General features: G+C 48.6%; 1 protein-coding gene across 1 annotated transcript in view; it reads left to right on the plus strand.

Annotated features, from left to right (window-relative positions):
• etfdh (electron transfer flavoprotein dehydrogenase) overlaps positions 1 to 15,398 on the plus strand; it is a 99,332-nt gene that overhangs the window by 65,032 nt on the left and 18,902 nt on the right. Inside the window, exons 10-11 of the mRNA XM_038792306.1 lie at positions 7,076 to 7,244; positions 8,218 to 8,400. Coding sequence (XP_038648234.1) covers positions 7,076 to 7,244; positions 8,218 to 8,400 — 352 coding nt within the window. The remainder of the gene's footprint in view (positions 1 to 7,075; positions 7,245 to 8,217; positions 8,401 to 15,398) is intronic.

A 15,398-nucleotide genomic window follows, 5' to 3' on the forward strand; every position in this document is an offset into this window, starting at 1 on the left:
GATCCTAAAACGGGATAAGGACCCCTTGCAGTGCGGATCATATAGGCCTATCTCGGGGTGCCAGATGAACGTAGACGCTAAGTTGCTGGCGAAGATCCTGGCTACCAGGATAGAGGATTGTGTGCCAGAGGTAATTCATGAAGATCAGACAGGATTTGTCAAGGGGCGGCAGCTCAACAGGAATGTGCGGAGACTGCTCAATGTTATCATGATGCTGGCAGTGGAGGGAGAGGCGGAGATAGTGGTGGCGCTGGATACAGAGAAAGCGTTTGATAGAGTTGAGTGGGGGTACCTGTGGGAGGTGCTGGAGAGGTTTGGATTTGGGGAGGGATTCATCAAATGGGTGAGGCTGCTTTACGCGGCGCCGATGGCGAGTGTAGTCACAAATGGAAGGAGATCGGAGTATTTTAGGCTTTATCGTGGGACCAGGCAGGGGTGTCCCCTGTCCCCCCTGCTCTTTGCACTGGCGATTGAACCGCTGGCCATGGCGTTGTGGAAGTCAGGGAGGTGGAGGGGTCTGGTGTGGGGTGGGGAGGAGCACCGGGTATCGCTGTATGCGGACGACCTGCTGTTATATGTGGCGGACCCAGAGGGGGGAATGCCGGGGGTGATGGAGCTGTTAGCGGAATTTGGGGGCTTCTCGGGCTATAAGCTAAATTTAGGAAAGAGCGAGGTATTTGTAGTGCACCCGGGAGATCAGGAGGAGGGAATTGGGAGGCTCCCCTTCAGGAGGGCAGTGAAGAGTTTAGGTACCGGGGGTACAGGTGGCCAGGGGTTGGGGGGCTCTTCATAAGCTTAACTTCACCAGACTAGTGGAACAGATGGAGGAGGAATTTAAAAGGTGGGACATGGTGCCGCTATCGCTGGCGGGCAGAGTGCAATTTGTCAAAATGACGGTTCTCCCGAGGTTCTTGTTCCTCTTCCAGTGCTTGCCCATCTTTATCCCTAGGGCCTTTTTTAAAAAGGTGACCAGCAGCATCATGGGATTTGTTTGGGCGCATGGCACCCCGAGGGTGAAGAGGGTCTTCTTGGAGCGGAGTAGAGATGGGGGGGGGCTCGCGTTGCCCAACCTCTCGGGGTACTACTGGGCGGCCAACGTGTCAATGGTGCGTAAGTGGGTGATGGAGGGGGAGGGGGCAGCATGGAAACGGATGGAGAGCGTCCTGTGGGGATACAAGCCTGGGGGCCCTGGTAACTGTGCCGTGGCCGCTCCCTCCCACGAGGTATACCACAAGTCCGGTGGTGGCGGCTACCCTCAAGATTTGGGGGCAGTGGAGGCGACATAGGGGAGAAGTGGGGGGCTCGATGGAGGCTCCGTTAAGGGGGAACCATAGGTTCGTCCCGGGGAACATGGATGGGGGATTTCAGGGATGGTATAGAGCGGGCATTAGACAGCTGAGGGACCTGTTTATCGACGGAAGGTTTGCGAGCCTGGGGGAGTTGGAGGAGAAATTTGGGCTCCCGCCGGGAAACATGTTTAGATATCTGCAGGTAAAGGCATTTGCTAGACGGCAGGTGGAGGGATTCCCTGCGCTCCCCGCGAGGGGGGTGAGTGACAGGGTGCTCTCGGGGGTCTGGGTCGGGGAGGGGAAGATATCCGATATCTACAAGCTTATGCAGGAGGTGGACGAGGCGTCAGTAGAGGAGCTGAAAACGAAGTGGGAGGGGGAACTGGGGGAACAGATCGAAGACGGGACATGGGCTGATGCCCTGGACAGGGTAAATTCTTCCTCCTCGTGTGCGCGGCTTAGCCTCATTCAATCCAAGGTGCTGCATAGGGCCCACATGACTGGGACGAGGATGAGTAGGTTCTTTGGGGGTGAAGATAGGTGTGTCAGGTGCTCGGGGAGTCCAGCGAACCATGCCCATATGTTCTGGGCATGCCCGGCATTGGAGGAGTTCTGGAAGGGGGTGGCGAGGACGGTGTCAAGGGTGGTGGGATCCAGGGTCAAGCCAGGATGGGGACTCGCGATCTTTGGGGTTGGGGTAGAGCCGGGAGTGCAGGAGGCGAAAGAGGCCGGTGTGCTGGCCTTTGCGTCCCTAGTAGCCCGGCGAAGGATTTTGCTACAGTGGAAGGGCGCGAGGCCCCCAAGCGTGGAGACCTGGATCAATGACATGGCGGGCTTCATTAAGCTTGAGAAGGTTAAATTCGCCCTGAGAGGATCGGTGCAAGGGTTCTTTAAACGGTGGCAACCTTTCCTCGACTTTCTGGCTCAACGATAGGGTACTGGGACAGTAGCAGCAGCAACCCGGGGGGGTGGGGGGGGACGTTGATTATGTTTGCTTATTTTATTTAAATTTGATTTATTTAATTTTAATTTATGGTTAAGTTCTCTTGGGGGGGGTGGGGGGAGTGTGATACATGTGATGTTACGGTATGGGGGGAATTGGGGGTGTTATGGGGCTGTTAGTTGCATATTACTGATTGTTGCTATACTTGTTTTATATTTTTATATTTTCTGTAAAAAAATTCCAATAAAAATTATTTAAAAAAAAAAAATAATTTAACTCAAATGAATATATAAAATCATAAATCATTACAAGTTGAGTATCGTTTATCAAAACCCTCAGGGTGATTGCATTTTGGATTTTGGCTCAGTTCGGTTATCGGATACCACATATAAACTTATATTACAATAGCCTAAGCAGAAGGCTAGCTATGGTCCAAAGTAAATAAAATGGCTAAAAATGTAAGAACAAAGAAAAGTACAGCACAGGAACAGGCCCTTCGGCCCTCCAAGCCCGTGCTGACCATGCTGCCCGTCTAAACTAAAATCTTCAAAACTTCCGGGGTCCGTATCCCTCTATTCCCATCCTATTCATGTATTTGTCAAGATGCCCCTTAAATGTCACTAACGTACCTGCTTCCACCACCACCACCGGCAGCGAGTTCCAGGCATCCACTACCCTCTGTGCTTAAAAAAACACTTGCCTTGTACATCTGCTGTAAACCTTGCCCCTCGCACCTATGGCCCCTAGTAATTGACCCCTCTACCCTGGGAAAAAGCCTCTGACTATCCACTCTGTCTATGCCCCTCATAATTTTGTAGACCTCTTTCAGGTCGCCCCTCAACCTCCGTCGTTCCAGTGAGAACAAACCGAGTTTATTCAATCGCTCCTCATAGCTAATGCCCTCCAGACCAGGCACAATTTTTTCTAAGATTCCTGGGTTCTGCTACACCAGGTTCAGGGTGATGTACGAGTCCGAAAGGCAATCCGATCTGAAACAAAAGATGTTGCGGGGTCTGGTGCACGGCATTGTTCCAAATGGGCCACCTGCTAACGCCATTGAAGAAATGCTTTTGCAGATTGTTGATGCTTTTGTTGCTGGTGTGGTGAGTGCTGCATGTAAATGGCACCTCACTGTGGATTAAACTCGCTGGAAGTCAAGGATGTCAACTGCACCTTGAGCGCCAGTGTAATATATGGATGCCAGGATTTGGTTCCAGTGAGATTAGGCCAGGTGGGAGGGCCTGCACAGCTGTGGATCCTGGACGGAGAATGGCACTGATACGTGGAACAAGTCACACATTGATGGACAGATCATTTCCGCGACAAAGTCCTGGACATCATAACACATTTTCAGGCTTATCCTCTGTTTCTGTTGAACAACCTGTGAGGGGTGGTATCGTGTGGTTTCTTTTGTGAAAATGAGCTGATATAGATACCAATATGGAATGGTGACGTCTCCTTGTTTAATGGTTAGTGTGATATGTGGAATGTTATGTAGTTGATTTTCAAATCTGTGTTACTGTTGACCATTTAATAAACAAAATATTCTCAAGTATTTTATCATGGGTACATGTGCCGGGTCTCAGATTATGATTATAGCATTGCATTTCAATCAAACTCTGAAGGAAGCCTGAGCAGTTTGCCAGAACTCCAGAAACGTCAGCACCATAGAGGCAGCAACCAACAATTAAATCTTCAAGAGCTGGGCTTCAACACTGGATATCCTCACGCGTGACCATAATCTAAGAGTGTGGATCAAGGAGGATACCTGAGCACGGTCTCCCTGTCTGTCCCACAGAGACTTCCCTCGTGGTGCTGATGACAGCTGAGACGCTGGGGAAAGCTGGAGGCAGCACACCATGTGTCGGGGACCGTTGCATACCCTGAAGACCCATCAGTCCAAGGAGGATCCCACAGAGGGAAACCATTAAGGGCTAGAGGTTCACAGGTGTTGTTGGTCTTTCGAGGAGATGACGGACAGCATGTGCTGCAAGAGACTGCAGCTCAAGAAAGAGGCAGTGCGCCATCTGTGCCTTGTCCTCGTGGGCTTGCATCCCGTGGTGGAAGAGGACGCCAGAGCTGGGATGCACCAGGTCCAGTGGGTAATTGATGGCATGTATGTCACTTTGTGCGCACCTGAGCATCAGGGAATGCCATTCATTAACAGGAATGGGTTCCATTCCCTGAATGTTCATCTCCTGTGCGACCACCAACTCCGCGTAATGCTTGCATGTTCACATTTCCAGGGAGCTGCATCCTTGGACACTGAGATCCCCAGCATCTTCGACATCCACCCCAGGATGTTGCGCTGCCTCTTGGGGGATATGGGGTAACTGCTGAGGTGCTGGCTGATGACCAAGGCAGAGACCCGATATAATGAGGCCCATGCTGCCACCAGTGCTCTCATTGAGCAATGCTTCAAATGCTGTTCAAATGTCTGGACTACTCTGGCGTTGCCCTGCAGTACATCCCCCAGGAGGGTCTCCCGCTTTGTGTTAGTCTGCTGTGTCACAATCTGGCACAGCAATGGAGCGACATACTGGAGGAGGAGGGACATATGGCCTCGTATGAGGAGGCACTGGAGAACAGGCGGTGGCAAGGGTACGGCATGCTGGTGGATCAGGGAGATTCATCCTCACTCGATTCTCATAGGTCAAGGCTTTGTCTGTCATGGGCCTGTGTCGGAACTGTCAACAGGTCAGTATACAAGGCAGGACTGCGATAACTCGCTGTGAGGTTAGCTCTGATGCTCCTCAGCTTATGCCAAAGTCTGACTCCTGTCTTTCTCCTGACTGTGTGTTCGCACACATCCTTTGAATGGGGTCTGCATCAGGGGCATTTGATCTTGGACATCTGTGCCCAGGGGGTGGGAGGAACAGAGGGAATAGGAGGTGGGGGTGCAGGCAGGCCGCCTGTGAAGATTAACGGGACAGAAGATTCACATGTATCAGGTGTTTAATTGTGAACATTCGACATTTCCATTCCCCCAGTTACAGATAGCCCCCCCCCCCCCCCCCCCCCCCCACACCACCAAATCAATGATCATCTCCTTTTCTTGATCTTTCGTGGTCTACTGGTATGTCTTGGTGCGTCCCCAGGATCCTATCGGAGGTGGAGGCAGCCCGCTGCTTTCCGCACCCTATGGCCTTCGTCCTCTGGAGGGCCTGGAGCCAGGGGGCCTCAGCCGCCTCAGCGGTGTCACTGGCATCGCCATGTCACCTTGTTATGCCTGCTACCCTTGAGATGTGCTGCTGTCAGAAGAGGGGAATTCTGAAGAACTCGAGACCAGTGTCGTGTCCTTGGTGGCAGGCCTTGGTTGGATTCCAGGACTTCCTCCTCTCTGACAGAGCCCACAGGGGTCTCCATGGGTCAGAAGGGAAACTAGAGTGAGCTCCAAAGGCCTCTGAATCATCTGGCTGTGCCAGTCCTATCAACTCCCAATCACTGGGCCATGCTCTGCAGTGCCTAGGCAATGTTCACCTCTGTCTGGGACATGATGTCGAAGCCCTCAGCCATGGTCGTCACAAACTGAGCCATACCTGGGCACCACCACTCAAGGCATAGATGCCATGCTCCAGGCTTTCCACTGTGATCAACACCCTAGCAGTGTTGCCTTGGTGCCAACGATTGTCGGCATCATCTCCTGTGCCCGTAGTCTCTGGACTCCTACAATTGACTATGCACTCGCTGGAATGTCACTGACATCCCCTCCTGAATCTCACAGCTATATCCTATTATCTACATCAGCACTAGGAGAATCTTGTCCAGAGGCTCATCATCTGACTGGATCTGGCCGGCCCACTAATGTCATCCACCGAGGTGTGTGTTTCTGCGCTAGTAGAAGGTGGGGGCTGAACTCTGTTACGAGGTAGTCTCTTGGGTAGCAGGGGGAGAATGACTCTGGATGGCCCGGCCCCATCAGATGGAGATCCCACCGAGACAATGGATGTGTGGTCAGTGAGAAAGAAGGATCATTTTGTCTGACATGAACAACTCACTTGGGACCAGTCATCAGGGTGAAGGGACAGTGGGTCCTCCGCCCCAGCCTTTGCCATTACCTACATATTATGGGCTATCTTCTTCTGTAGGGACAAAGAGAGGGAGGGCATTGTGAGCCACCACGCTTGATGGGTTGGGGGGGGGGGGGGGGAATAGCAGATGGCATGTGTGGGCATCACACCTGGACATGAAGGGGTTATGCTGGCAGGTGCCAGTGGGTTCTGAGGAACCAGATCGGATGGTGTGAGTTGTCAGAAAGTGATTCGTGGAGGGGGGGGGGGCTGGGAATTTGAGGGGTGGCAGGCAGAACTGATGCTAGGAGAGAAGTAGTAACTTACACGTGCAACTCGGTGGAGCTCTGGTCTTCTTCCAACAGATAGGATGTCCTGCCTCGCATCAATGGCGAGAAGCCCGGCCAGGTCGGCATTCCCTAAACGAGGAGCAGGCCTGCGCGCTGCTATTCTTATGTGTTGACTGAGTGGTAAGGGGGCGTTTCAAAGCAGTGCCCTCTTGTTAATGGTGAGACGCTGAGGCGCGTGTCTGGAAATCAGACTGCGAGTCTACCCGTAATGGCGAGAAATTCATACTAGGTGCGGTTAAATAGGGGCCGCGCTTTTGCCAACCCGGCCGTCGAGAAACACCCTGTCAAACACGTCCAAAATCACACTTCGAAAATTTCCCGATGAATCGCGCATGGTGTATTTTGATTATAATTAAAGACTTGATGATAGTATTTTGGACAACGTTGGTTGTCACTATGTCAACAAAATTATAAGGAGGAATGCTCTCACAGATCTGTTAATATATAATTTAAGTTAGTGATTGAAGTAATATTGTTCCATAGTCCATACCTAGAATGTCTTTCCCTGGAGGACTACTGATTGGCTGCAGCCCAGGATTGATGAACGTCCCTAAAATTAAAGGAACACATACTGCTATGAAAAGTGGCATGCTTGCTGCAGAGGCCATCTTTAAGAAACTATTTGAACATAATCGCCAGCCTGTGACTCAAGGTATGGATCTGATAGCTATTGATTGAAATCTCCTTTAAAACACTTTCTCAAAATCTACATAGCAGAAAAGGAGCACGTCACCATTCGCTTTTGGACTTGGGGTGCGAGCAAACGACCTCGCCGACTCGATGACCCGACAAGGCCGTTAAATCTCGTGAGATGCCTCTCGCAAGATTTACAACGCTTGGAACACCTTACGAGATCTAATGAGATCTCACGAGATGTCGCAATCACAATCTCTCCCTCACGGGGCGAGATCCAGATTTGCATATTTAAGTGAGCCAGTTAAATATGTCAGCGCCAATGCTCCCACGGTCCGGAACGAATATCCGCGCCTGGGAGGCCTTGCCATGGCGCTGTTTAGCATTAATCCACACAAATATGAAGCAGGCGTAAAGGCAAGGGGAGGGTCTCCCAGGCCATTGGAAGCTTCTGGGCAGAGTGGTATCGTGGCATTCCTGCCAGCCTGACTCCTTCACACTGCCACCTGGGTACCCTTGCACTGCCAAGGTGCTTGAATGTTAGGTTGCCGTGCCGGGACTCCGTCCCAGGTGTGCCCTGCCCTTGTGAGGGGGAGGCTCAAGGACTCTGTGACAGGTAAGCTAGGGAGGCCCAGAGACCACGGTGGGGTTGGCGAAAGTGGTCAAGAGATCGGCCGACATTTAAAAATGCTGAGCTCATCAGTGCAGAAAATGAAGGTAAGTGCAGCCTTGGTAGGGTGTTCCTCGCCAAGGCCAAAAAACAAGTCCCGTTTGATAGAATCTCGACGCTGATAAACACATACTCAAAACGGGACCTTTTTTTTAATGTTAAATCATGCACACAATCTCTTTTTAAAAATGAATAAATAGAATTTAACAGTTTTTTTTGTTGACTACCTTTAAGTCACAAGTTTATTTTTGCTCAATTGATGAAAACATTTTTTGAAATGTTTTCCTTTTCTGAAATTGAAAGGATTTTTTTCTGAACTTAGGCCTTCATGTACCAGAGTATGATGTGGAACTGAGAAACTCTTGGATTTGGAAGGAACTTTATGCTGTGAGGAATATCCGACCTTCCTGTCATGGACCATTGGGCGTTTATGGTGGAATGATTTATACTGGGATATTTTATTGGATATTTCGAGGATTGGAGCCCTGGACACTGAAACACAAAGGTGATTTAATAATATGTTAGAATAATATTTTGGGTATTTCCGTGGAAATAATTTGTATTCCCGGTTCGATTCCCGGCTGGGTCACTGTCTGTGTGGAGTCTGCACATCCTCCCCCTGTGTGCGTGGGTTTCCTCCGGGTGCTCCGGTTTCCTCCCACAGTCCAAAGATGTGCGGGTGAGGTGGATTGGCCATGCTAAATTGCCCGTAGTGTCCTAATAAAAGTAAGGTTATGGGGGGGTTGTTGGGTTACGGGTATAGGGTGGATACGTGGGTTTGAGTAGGGTGATCATGGCTCGGCACAACATTGAGGGCCGAAGGGCCTGTTCTGTGCTGTACTGTTCTATGTTCTATGTAGGGACAAAAGATGCAAAATGTTTTTTTTTTATTTGAGGAAATGTTATTTTCTCTCCACACATACATGGAGAAAAACATGTCAAAGAGGAAGATAGCAACTTAGGATGCAAATATAACTGAAGAATTAAATGACAGTATTGAAGACAGGAACTCCAAATGTGACGATCATACAAACCAGACGTGGAACAAATGCAACAAGATGAATGAGCAATTTTTTTCCTACATGAATTTCAGACATAAACCAAGGGTTTGTGAAGAAAACATTCACGGTAGCACAGTGGTTAGCACTGTTGCTTCACAGCACCAGTGTCCCAGGTTCGATTCCGGCTTGGGTCACTGTCTGTGCGGAGTCTGCACGTTCTCCTTGTGTCTGTGTGGGATTCCTCCCGGTGCTCCGGTTTTCTCCCACAAGTCCCAAAAGATGTGCTATTAGGTAATTTGGACATTCTGAATTCTCCCTCTGTATACCCAAACAGGCACCGGAATTTAGCAACTAGAGGTTTTTCACAGTAACTTTGTTGCAGTGTTAATGTAAGCCTGCTTGTGACAATAAAGATTATTATTATTATACTAGATAATCAACATTAGAATTAAATAGTTCATGTACGACTGCTTTTATAGCAACAAATAAAAACATCTGAAATGTTAACTCTATTCTCCAGAGATGCTGCCTGAACTGCTAAGTATTTTCTGTTTTTATTTTATATGCTAACAGTTTTGCTCAAGATTGCCAAGGCCATAGATTATGTTGTAGTGCATAATTTCCCTTAGACATCAGGTCAATTGCTCCAGAAGTAATCTGTAAACTTGCATTCAGATAGAAAGTGGTGAGCTAGCTCAGAGCAGAGAGCATTTAAGCAAGGAGTCAGGAGGGCTAAAAAGGGTCATGAAAAGTCATTGGCAAATAGGGTTAAGGAAAATCCCAAGGCTTTTTACACGTACATAAAAAGCAAGAGGGTAGCCAGGGAAAGGGTGGGCCCACTGAAGGACAGGCGAGGGAATCTATGTGTGAAGCCAGAGGAAATGGGTGAGGTACTAAGTGAATACTTTGCATCAGTATTCACCGAAGGGAAGGAATTGGTGGATGTTGAGTATGGAGAAGGGTGTGTAGATAGCCTGGGTCACATTGAGATCCAAAAAGACGAGGTGTTGGGCGTCTTGAAAAATATTAAGGTAGATAAGTCCCCAGGGCCGGATGGGATCTACCCCAGAATACTGAAGGAGGCTAGAGAGGACATTTTTGGATCCTCACTGTCTTCAGGTGATGTCCCGGAGGACTGGAAAATAGCCAATGTTGTTCCTTTGTTTAAGAAGGGTAGCAAGGATAATCCAGGGAACTACAGGCCGGTGAGCCTTACATCAGTGGTAGGGAAATTACTGGAGCGAATTCTTCCAGACAGAATCTATTCCCATTTGGAAGCAAATGGACGTATTAGCGAAAGGCAGCGCAGTTTTGTGAAGGGGAGGTCATGTCTCACTAACTTGATATAGTTTTACGAGGAGGTCACAAAGATGATTGATGTAGGTAGGACAGTGGATGTTGTCTATATGGACTTCAGTAAGGCCTTAGACAAGGTCCCTCATGGCAAACTGTTACAAAAGGTGAAGTCACACGGGATCAGGGGTGAGTTGGCAAGATGGATACAGAACTGGCTAGGTCATAGAAGGCAGGGAGTAGCAATGGAAGGGTGCTTTTCTGATTGGAGAGCTGACTAGTGGTGTTCCGCAGGGATCAGTGCTGGAACCTTTGCTGTTTGTAGTATATAGATTTAGACCGTTGCTGTTCGTAGATTTAGAGGAAAATGTAACTTGTCTGATTAATAAGTTTGCAGATGACACCAAGGTTGGTGGAATTGCAGATAGTGATGAGGACTATCTGAGGATACAGCAGCATTTAGATCGTTTGGATACTTGGGCGGAGAGATGGCAGATGGAGTTTAATCCGGACAAATGTGAGGTAATGCATTTTGGAAGGTCTAATGCAGGTAGGAAATATGCAGTGAATGGTAGAACCCTCAAGAGTATTGACAGTCTGAGATCTAGGTGTACAGGTCCACAGGTAACTGAAAGGGGCAACACAGGTGGAGACGGTAATTAAGAAGGCATACGGCATGCTTGCCTTCATTGGCCAGGGCATTGCGTATAAAAATTTGCAAGTCATGTTGTAGTTGTATAGAACCTTGAGTATAGTGTTCCATTCTGGTCGCCGCACTACCAGAAGAATGTGGAGGCTTTAGAGAGTCTGCAGAAGAGATTTACCAGGATGTTGCCTGGTATAGAAGGCATTAGCTATAAGGGGAGGTTGAATAAACTCAGTTTGTTCTCACTGGAACGACAGAGGTTGAGGGGCGACCTGATAGAGGTCTACAAAATTATGAGGGGCATATTCAGAGTGGATAGTCAGAGGCTTTTTCCCAGGGTAGAGGGGTCAATTACTAGGAGGCATAGGTTTAAGGTGCGAGGCGCAAGGTTTACAGGAGATGTACGAGTCAAGTTTTTTTACACAGAGGGTAGTGGGTGCCTGGAACTCGCTGCCGGAGGAGGTGGTGGAAGCAGGGACGATAGTGACGTTTAAGGGGCATCTTGACAAATACATGAATAGGATGGGAATAGAGGGATACAGACCCCGGAAGTTTTGAAGATTTTAGTTTAGACGGGCAGCATAGTCGGCACAGGCTTGGAGGGCCGAAGGGCCTGTTCCTGTGCTGTACTTTTCTTTGTTCTTTTATTTTCTTGTGCTCTTGTTCTAAGCACAGTACCCTTACATGGTTGTTTATTAAAATCTTTCTGCGTATTTGTTTGTCAAGTGTGACCCCAGGATTGACTGCCACTGCATTTGTTTGCTTTCCGTGTCTCTCATGTCACCACATTAAATCCAAATTCTGAAACTTACTATGGTGATCTTTTCTTCTCTGGGTAGACTTTAATGTAAGGTGTAATTAAACAGACTTTTTTGTTTCATGCCATCTGGAGACGATTCTCCATTTATATAATTTTTGATTATCATTTTGTATTTTTACTACATATAAAATGCATGGTAATGATAGTATTTTGGCTGGTTGCTTTATTTTGATGGTAAGTGATTAATAAAATCAAAATTTTTAAAATTTTATTTTCTGCCAGTAAAGGGCAATTTGATCTACCATCTCAGCATATCTCAATCCCCTTTTACCTCCAGAATTATCCTTTCAATCCACTGATACACAGCTTTAGTGATTTTGCCTGGTAACTTATTCCATAAGTTTATGGCTGATCTTTCAATGTGGCAAAATGCAAACGGGTGATACATTATTATACACCATACCCAATTTTAGGAAGTTCCACACATTTTCTCGTGTAAAGAAGTATTGCCCAATTCCATTTTAATAACTTTGCTTATCCATTCACTCCCAAACTCTTCAGTGAGGTAATAAGTGTGAATTGATTGATTTATTATCTCGTGTATCGAAGAACAGTGAAAAGCTTTTATCCGCAGCCAAGAGAACGTACACAGTACGTACATAGTGGACAAAAAAATAATAGACAAATAGTGATTGGTTTCAGGATTCTGAATGTCTGGGTAACTCACGGCCATGTCCAACCGGGACGAGACGCGGCCGGAAAATGCTGTGAGAGGCCTATTTTGGGATTCCCAATGGTTGTGAAGCCCCACAAGATCTAACGAGATCTTGCGAGGCGTCACGATCTGGATCCCGTCCACAATTGGCAAGATCCAGTTAAATACATTTAAACGAGCCATGTCTGTGCTGGGTTATCCCAGCGCCCGGAAACTAACTGCCTCCCCAGCGAGGCCTCAACGGGGGCCATTTAGCACTGGTTAATACAAATGACGACCAGGCGGAACGGCATCTGGAGGGTCTCCCAGACCATTGGAGACCCCTGGGTGATCGGGGACATGGCAAGGTGGCATCCTGGCTCTCCCCAGGGCACCTCAGCACTGCCAGGCTAGCACCTTGACACTGCCACCCTGGCACTGCCAAGGTGCCCAAGTGGCACTGACAGATTGGCAGGAGCCGTGCCTTTGCTATAATGCAAAGTCTATGTTCGCACTGCTCCTTCCTCGGGTGAATGAAGAGGTATGTTCCAGAAAATGAAAATCACTTATTGTCACGAGTAAGCTTCAATGAAGTTACTGTGAAAAGCCCCTAGTCGCCACATTCTCCGCCTGTCCGGGGAGGCTGGTACGGGAACATATATATAGACAAATTCAAACATGCCAGACAATGCTTAGAATGCGAGCATTTGCAGGTAATTCAGTCTTTACAGATCCAGAGATAAGGGTAACCCCAGGTTAAAGAGGTGTGAATTGTCTCAAGCCAGGACAGTTGGTAGAATTTTGCAAGCCCAGGCCAGATGGTGGGGGATGAATGTAATGCGACATGAATCCTAGGTCCCGGTTGAGGCAGCACTCGTGTGCGAAACTTGGCTACAGTAGTCCCCCTTTATAACGCGGGTGTTGGGGTCCAAGACAGCCACCCGCGTTGCAACCGAGCCGCGGATATCCACGATGGGGGTTTTAAATTTATTTAAAAATCTATGCTAGCGCTTCCCATTGAGAGTCTACGGGGGGCGGGGGGAGAGGTCAGACCCCCGTAGACTCACAATGGGAAGCGCTAGCATAGATTTTTAAATAAATTTAAAACCCCCATCGTGGATCTAATTAAAACAGTGTCAATTTCAGCGGCCGGCTCACTTTGATCCGGAGAGGGAAGCTGCTCGCTCACTGAAACAATCAGCCGGCCGCTGAAATTGACACTGCCGGCTGCTCTCTCCCTCCAATCCAACTTTTAAGTTTTAATGTTTCTGATTGGAGGGAGAGAGCAGCCGGCAGTGTCAATTTCAGCGGCCGGCTGATTGTTTCAGTGAGAGAGCAGCTTCCCTCTCCGGATCAAAGTGAGCCGGCCGCTGAAATTGACACTGCCGGCTGATTGGAGGGAGAGAGCAGAGAACACAGGAGGAGGTCATACGGGCCTCTGCAAGACCAGCATGGTGTCACATCGCCCCTCCCCTCTGTAGCTGGGGTTCAGGCTGTGGCTGCTGGGCTTCAGGCTGTGGCTGCTGGGGTACTGTGGCTGCTGGGGTACAGGCTGTGGCTGCTGGGGTACTGTGGCTGCTGGGGTTCAGGCTGTGGCTGCTGGGGTACAGGCTGTGGCTGCTGGGGTACTGATTGGAGGGAGAGAGCAGCGGGCAGTGTCAATTTCAGCGGCCGGCTGTTTGCTTCAGTGAGAGAGCAGCTTCCCTCTCCGGATCAAAGTGAGCTGGCCGCTGAAATTGACACTGCCGGCTGCTCTCTCCCTCCAATCAGAAACATTAAAACTTAAAAGTTGGATTGGAGGGAGAGAGCAGCCGGCAGTGTCAATTTCAGCGGCCGGCTCACTTTGATCCGGAGAGGGAAGCTGCTCTCTCACTGAAACAATCAGCCGGCCGCTGAAATTGACACAACTGACAGTTGGGGTCCATAAGCCCCCCCCGCGGTATATCGCGAACCGCGGTATTGCGGAGCGCGGTATAACGGGGGACTACTGTATACGTTTCTGCTCGGCGATTCTGCATTGTCGCGCGCCCTGAAGGCCGCCTTGGAGAACGCTTACCCGGAGATCAGAGGCTCCAAGGCGGCCTTCAGGACGCGTGACAATGCAGAATCGCCGAGCAGAAACTTATAGCCAAGTTCCGCACATATGAGTGCGGCCTCAATCAGGACCTAGGATTCATGTTGCATTACAATCATCCCCCACCATCTGGCCTAGGCTTGTGAAATTCTACCAACTGTCCTGGCTTGAGACAATTTACACCTCTTTAACCTGGGGTTAACCCTATCTCTGGATCTGTAAAGACTGAATGAGCTGCAAATGCTCGCATTCTAAGCATTGTCTGGCATCTTTGAATTTGTCTGTATATATGTTTCTGGAACATATGAGGAAGGAGCAGTGCTCCGAAAGCTAGTGTGTCACCCCAGTCCAACACCGGCATCTCCACATCTTTGCTCTAATGGCCAATGATGAATATGATATTTACAATGGACTCTAACCAGCTTTTTGTATAGTTAACACTTTTCATTTATCTCGTCTCATTTGTTCTATGTCTGGTTTGTATGATTATGGTGGAGTGGTATTGTCACAGGGCTAGTAATCCAGAGGCCTAGGGTAATGCTTGGGGACCTGGGTTCAAAGACCACCATGGCAGATGGTGAAATTTGAATTCAATAAAAAAAACAGGAATTAAAAGTCTAATGATGACCATGAAACCATTGTCATAAAAACCCATCTGGTTCATTAGGTTCACTAATGTCCTTTAGGGAAGGAAATCTGACGTCCTTACCTGGTCTGGCCTTCATGTGACCCCAGATCCACAGCAATGTGATTGACACTTAAATGCACTCGGGGATGGGCAATAAATGCTGGCCCAGCCAGCGACGCCCACTTCCCATGAACGAATAAAAAAAGTATTGTATATCAGGATGGGCCAGGTTTTGGAGAGGAAGATTTAGGGCAAGTTGAGGTCTACATAGTCTTCAGTGTCACAACCGATCCACTAGTATGCTTAAATGTGTTACTCGATTCTACTCTGACTGGGACATGACTTTCAGGCAGAACTTCGAGCAGGTTAGCTGATCTTATTTCACTGAAACAAAGTTGTAATTTTCA

This window comes from Scyliorhinus canicula, chromosome 3 (genome assembly GCF_902713615.1).
Source record: "Scyliorhinus canicula chromosome 3, sScyCan1.1, whole genome shotgun sequence".
Lineage (NCBI taxonomy): Eukaryota > Metazoa > Chordata > Chondrichthyes > Carcharhiniformes > Scyliorhinidae > Scyliorhinus > Scyliorhinus canicula.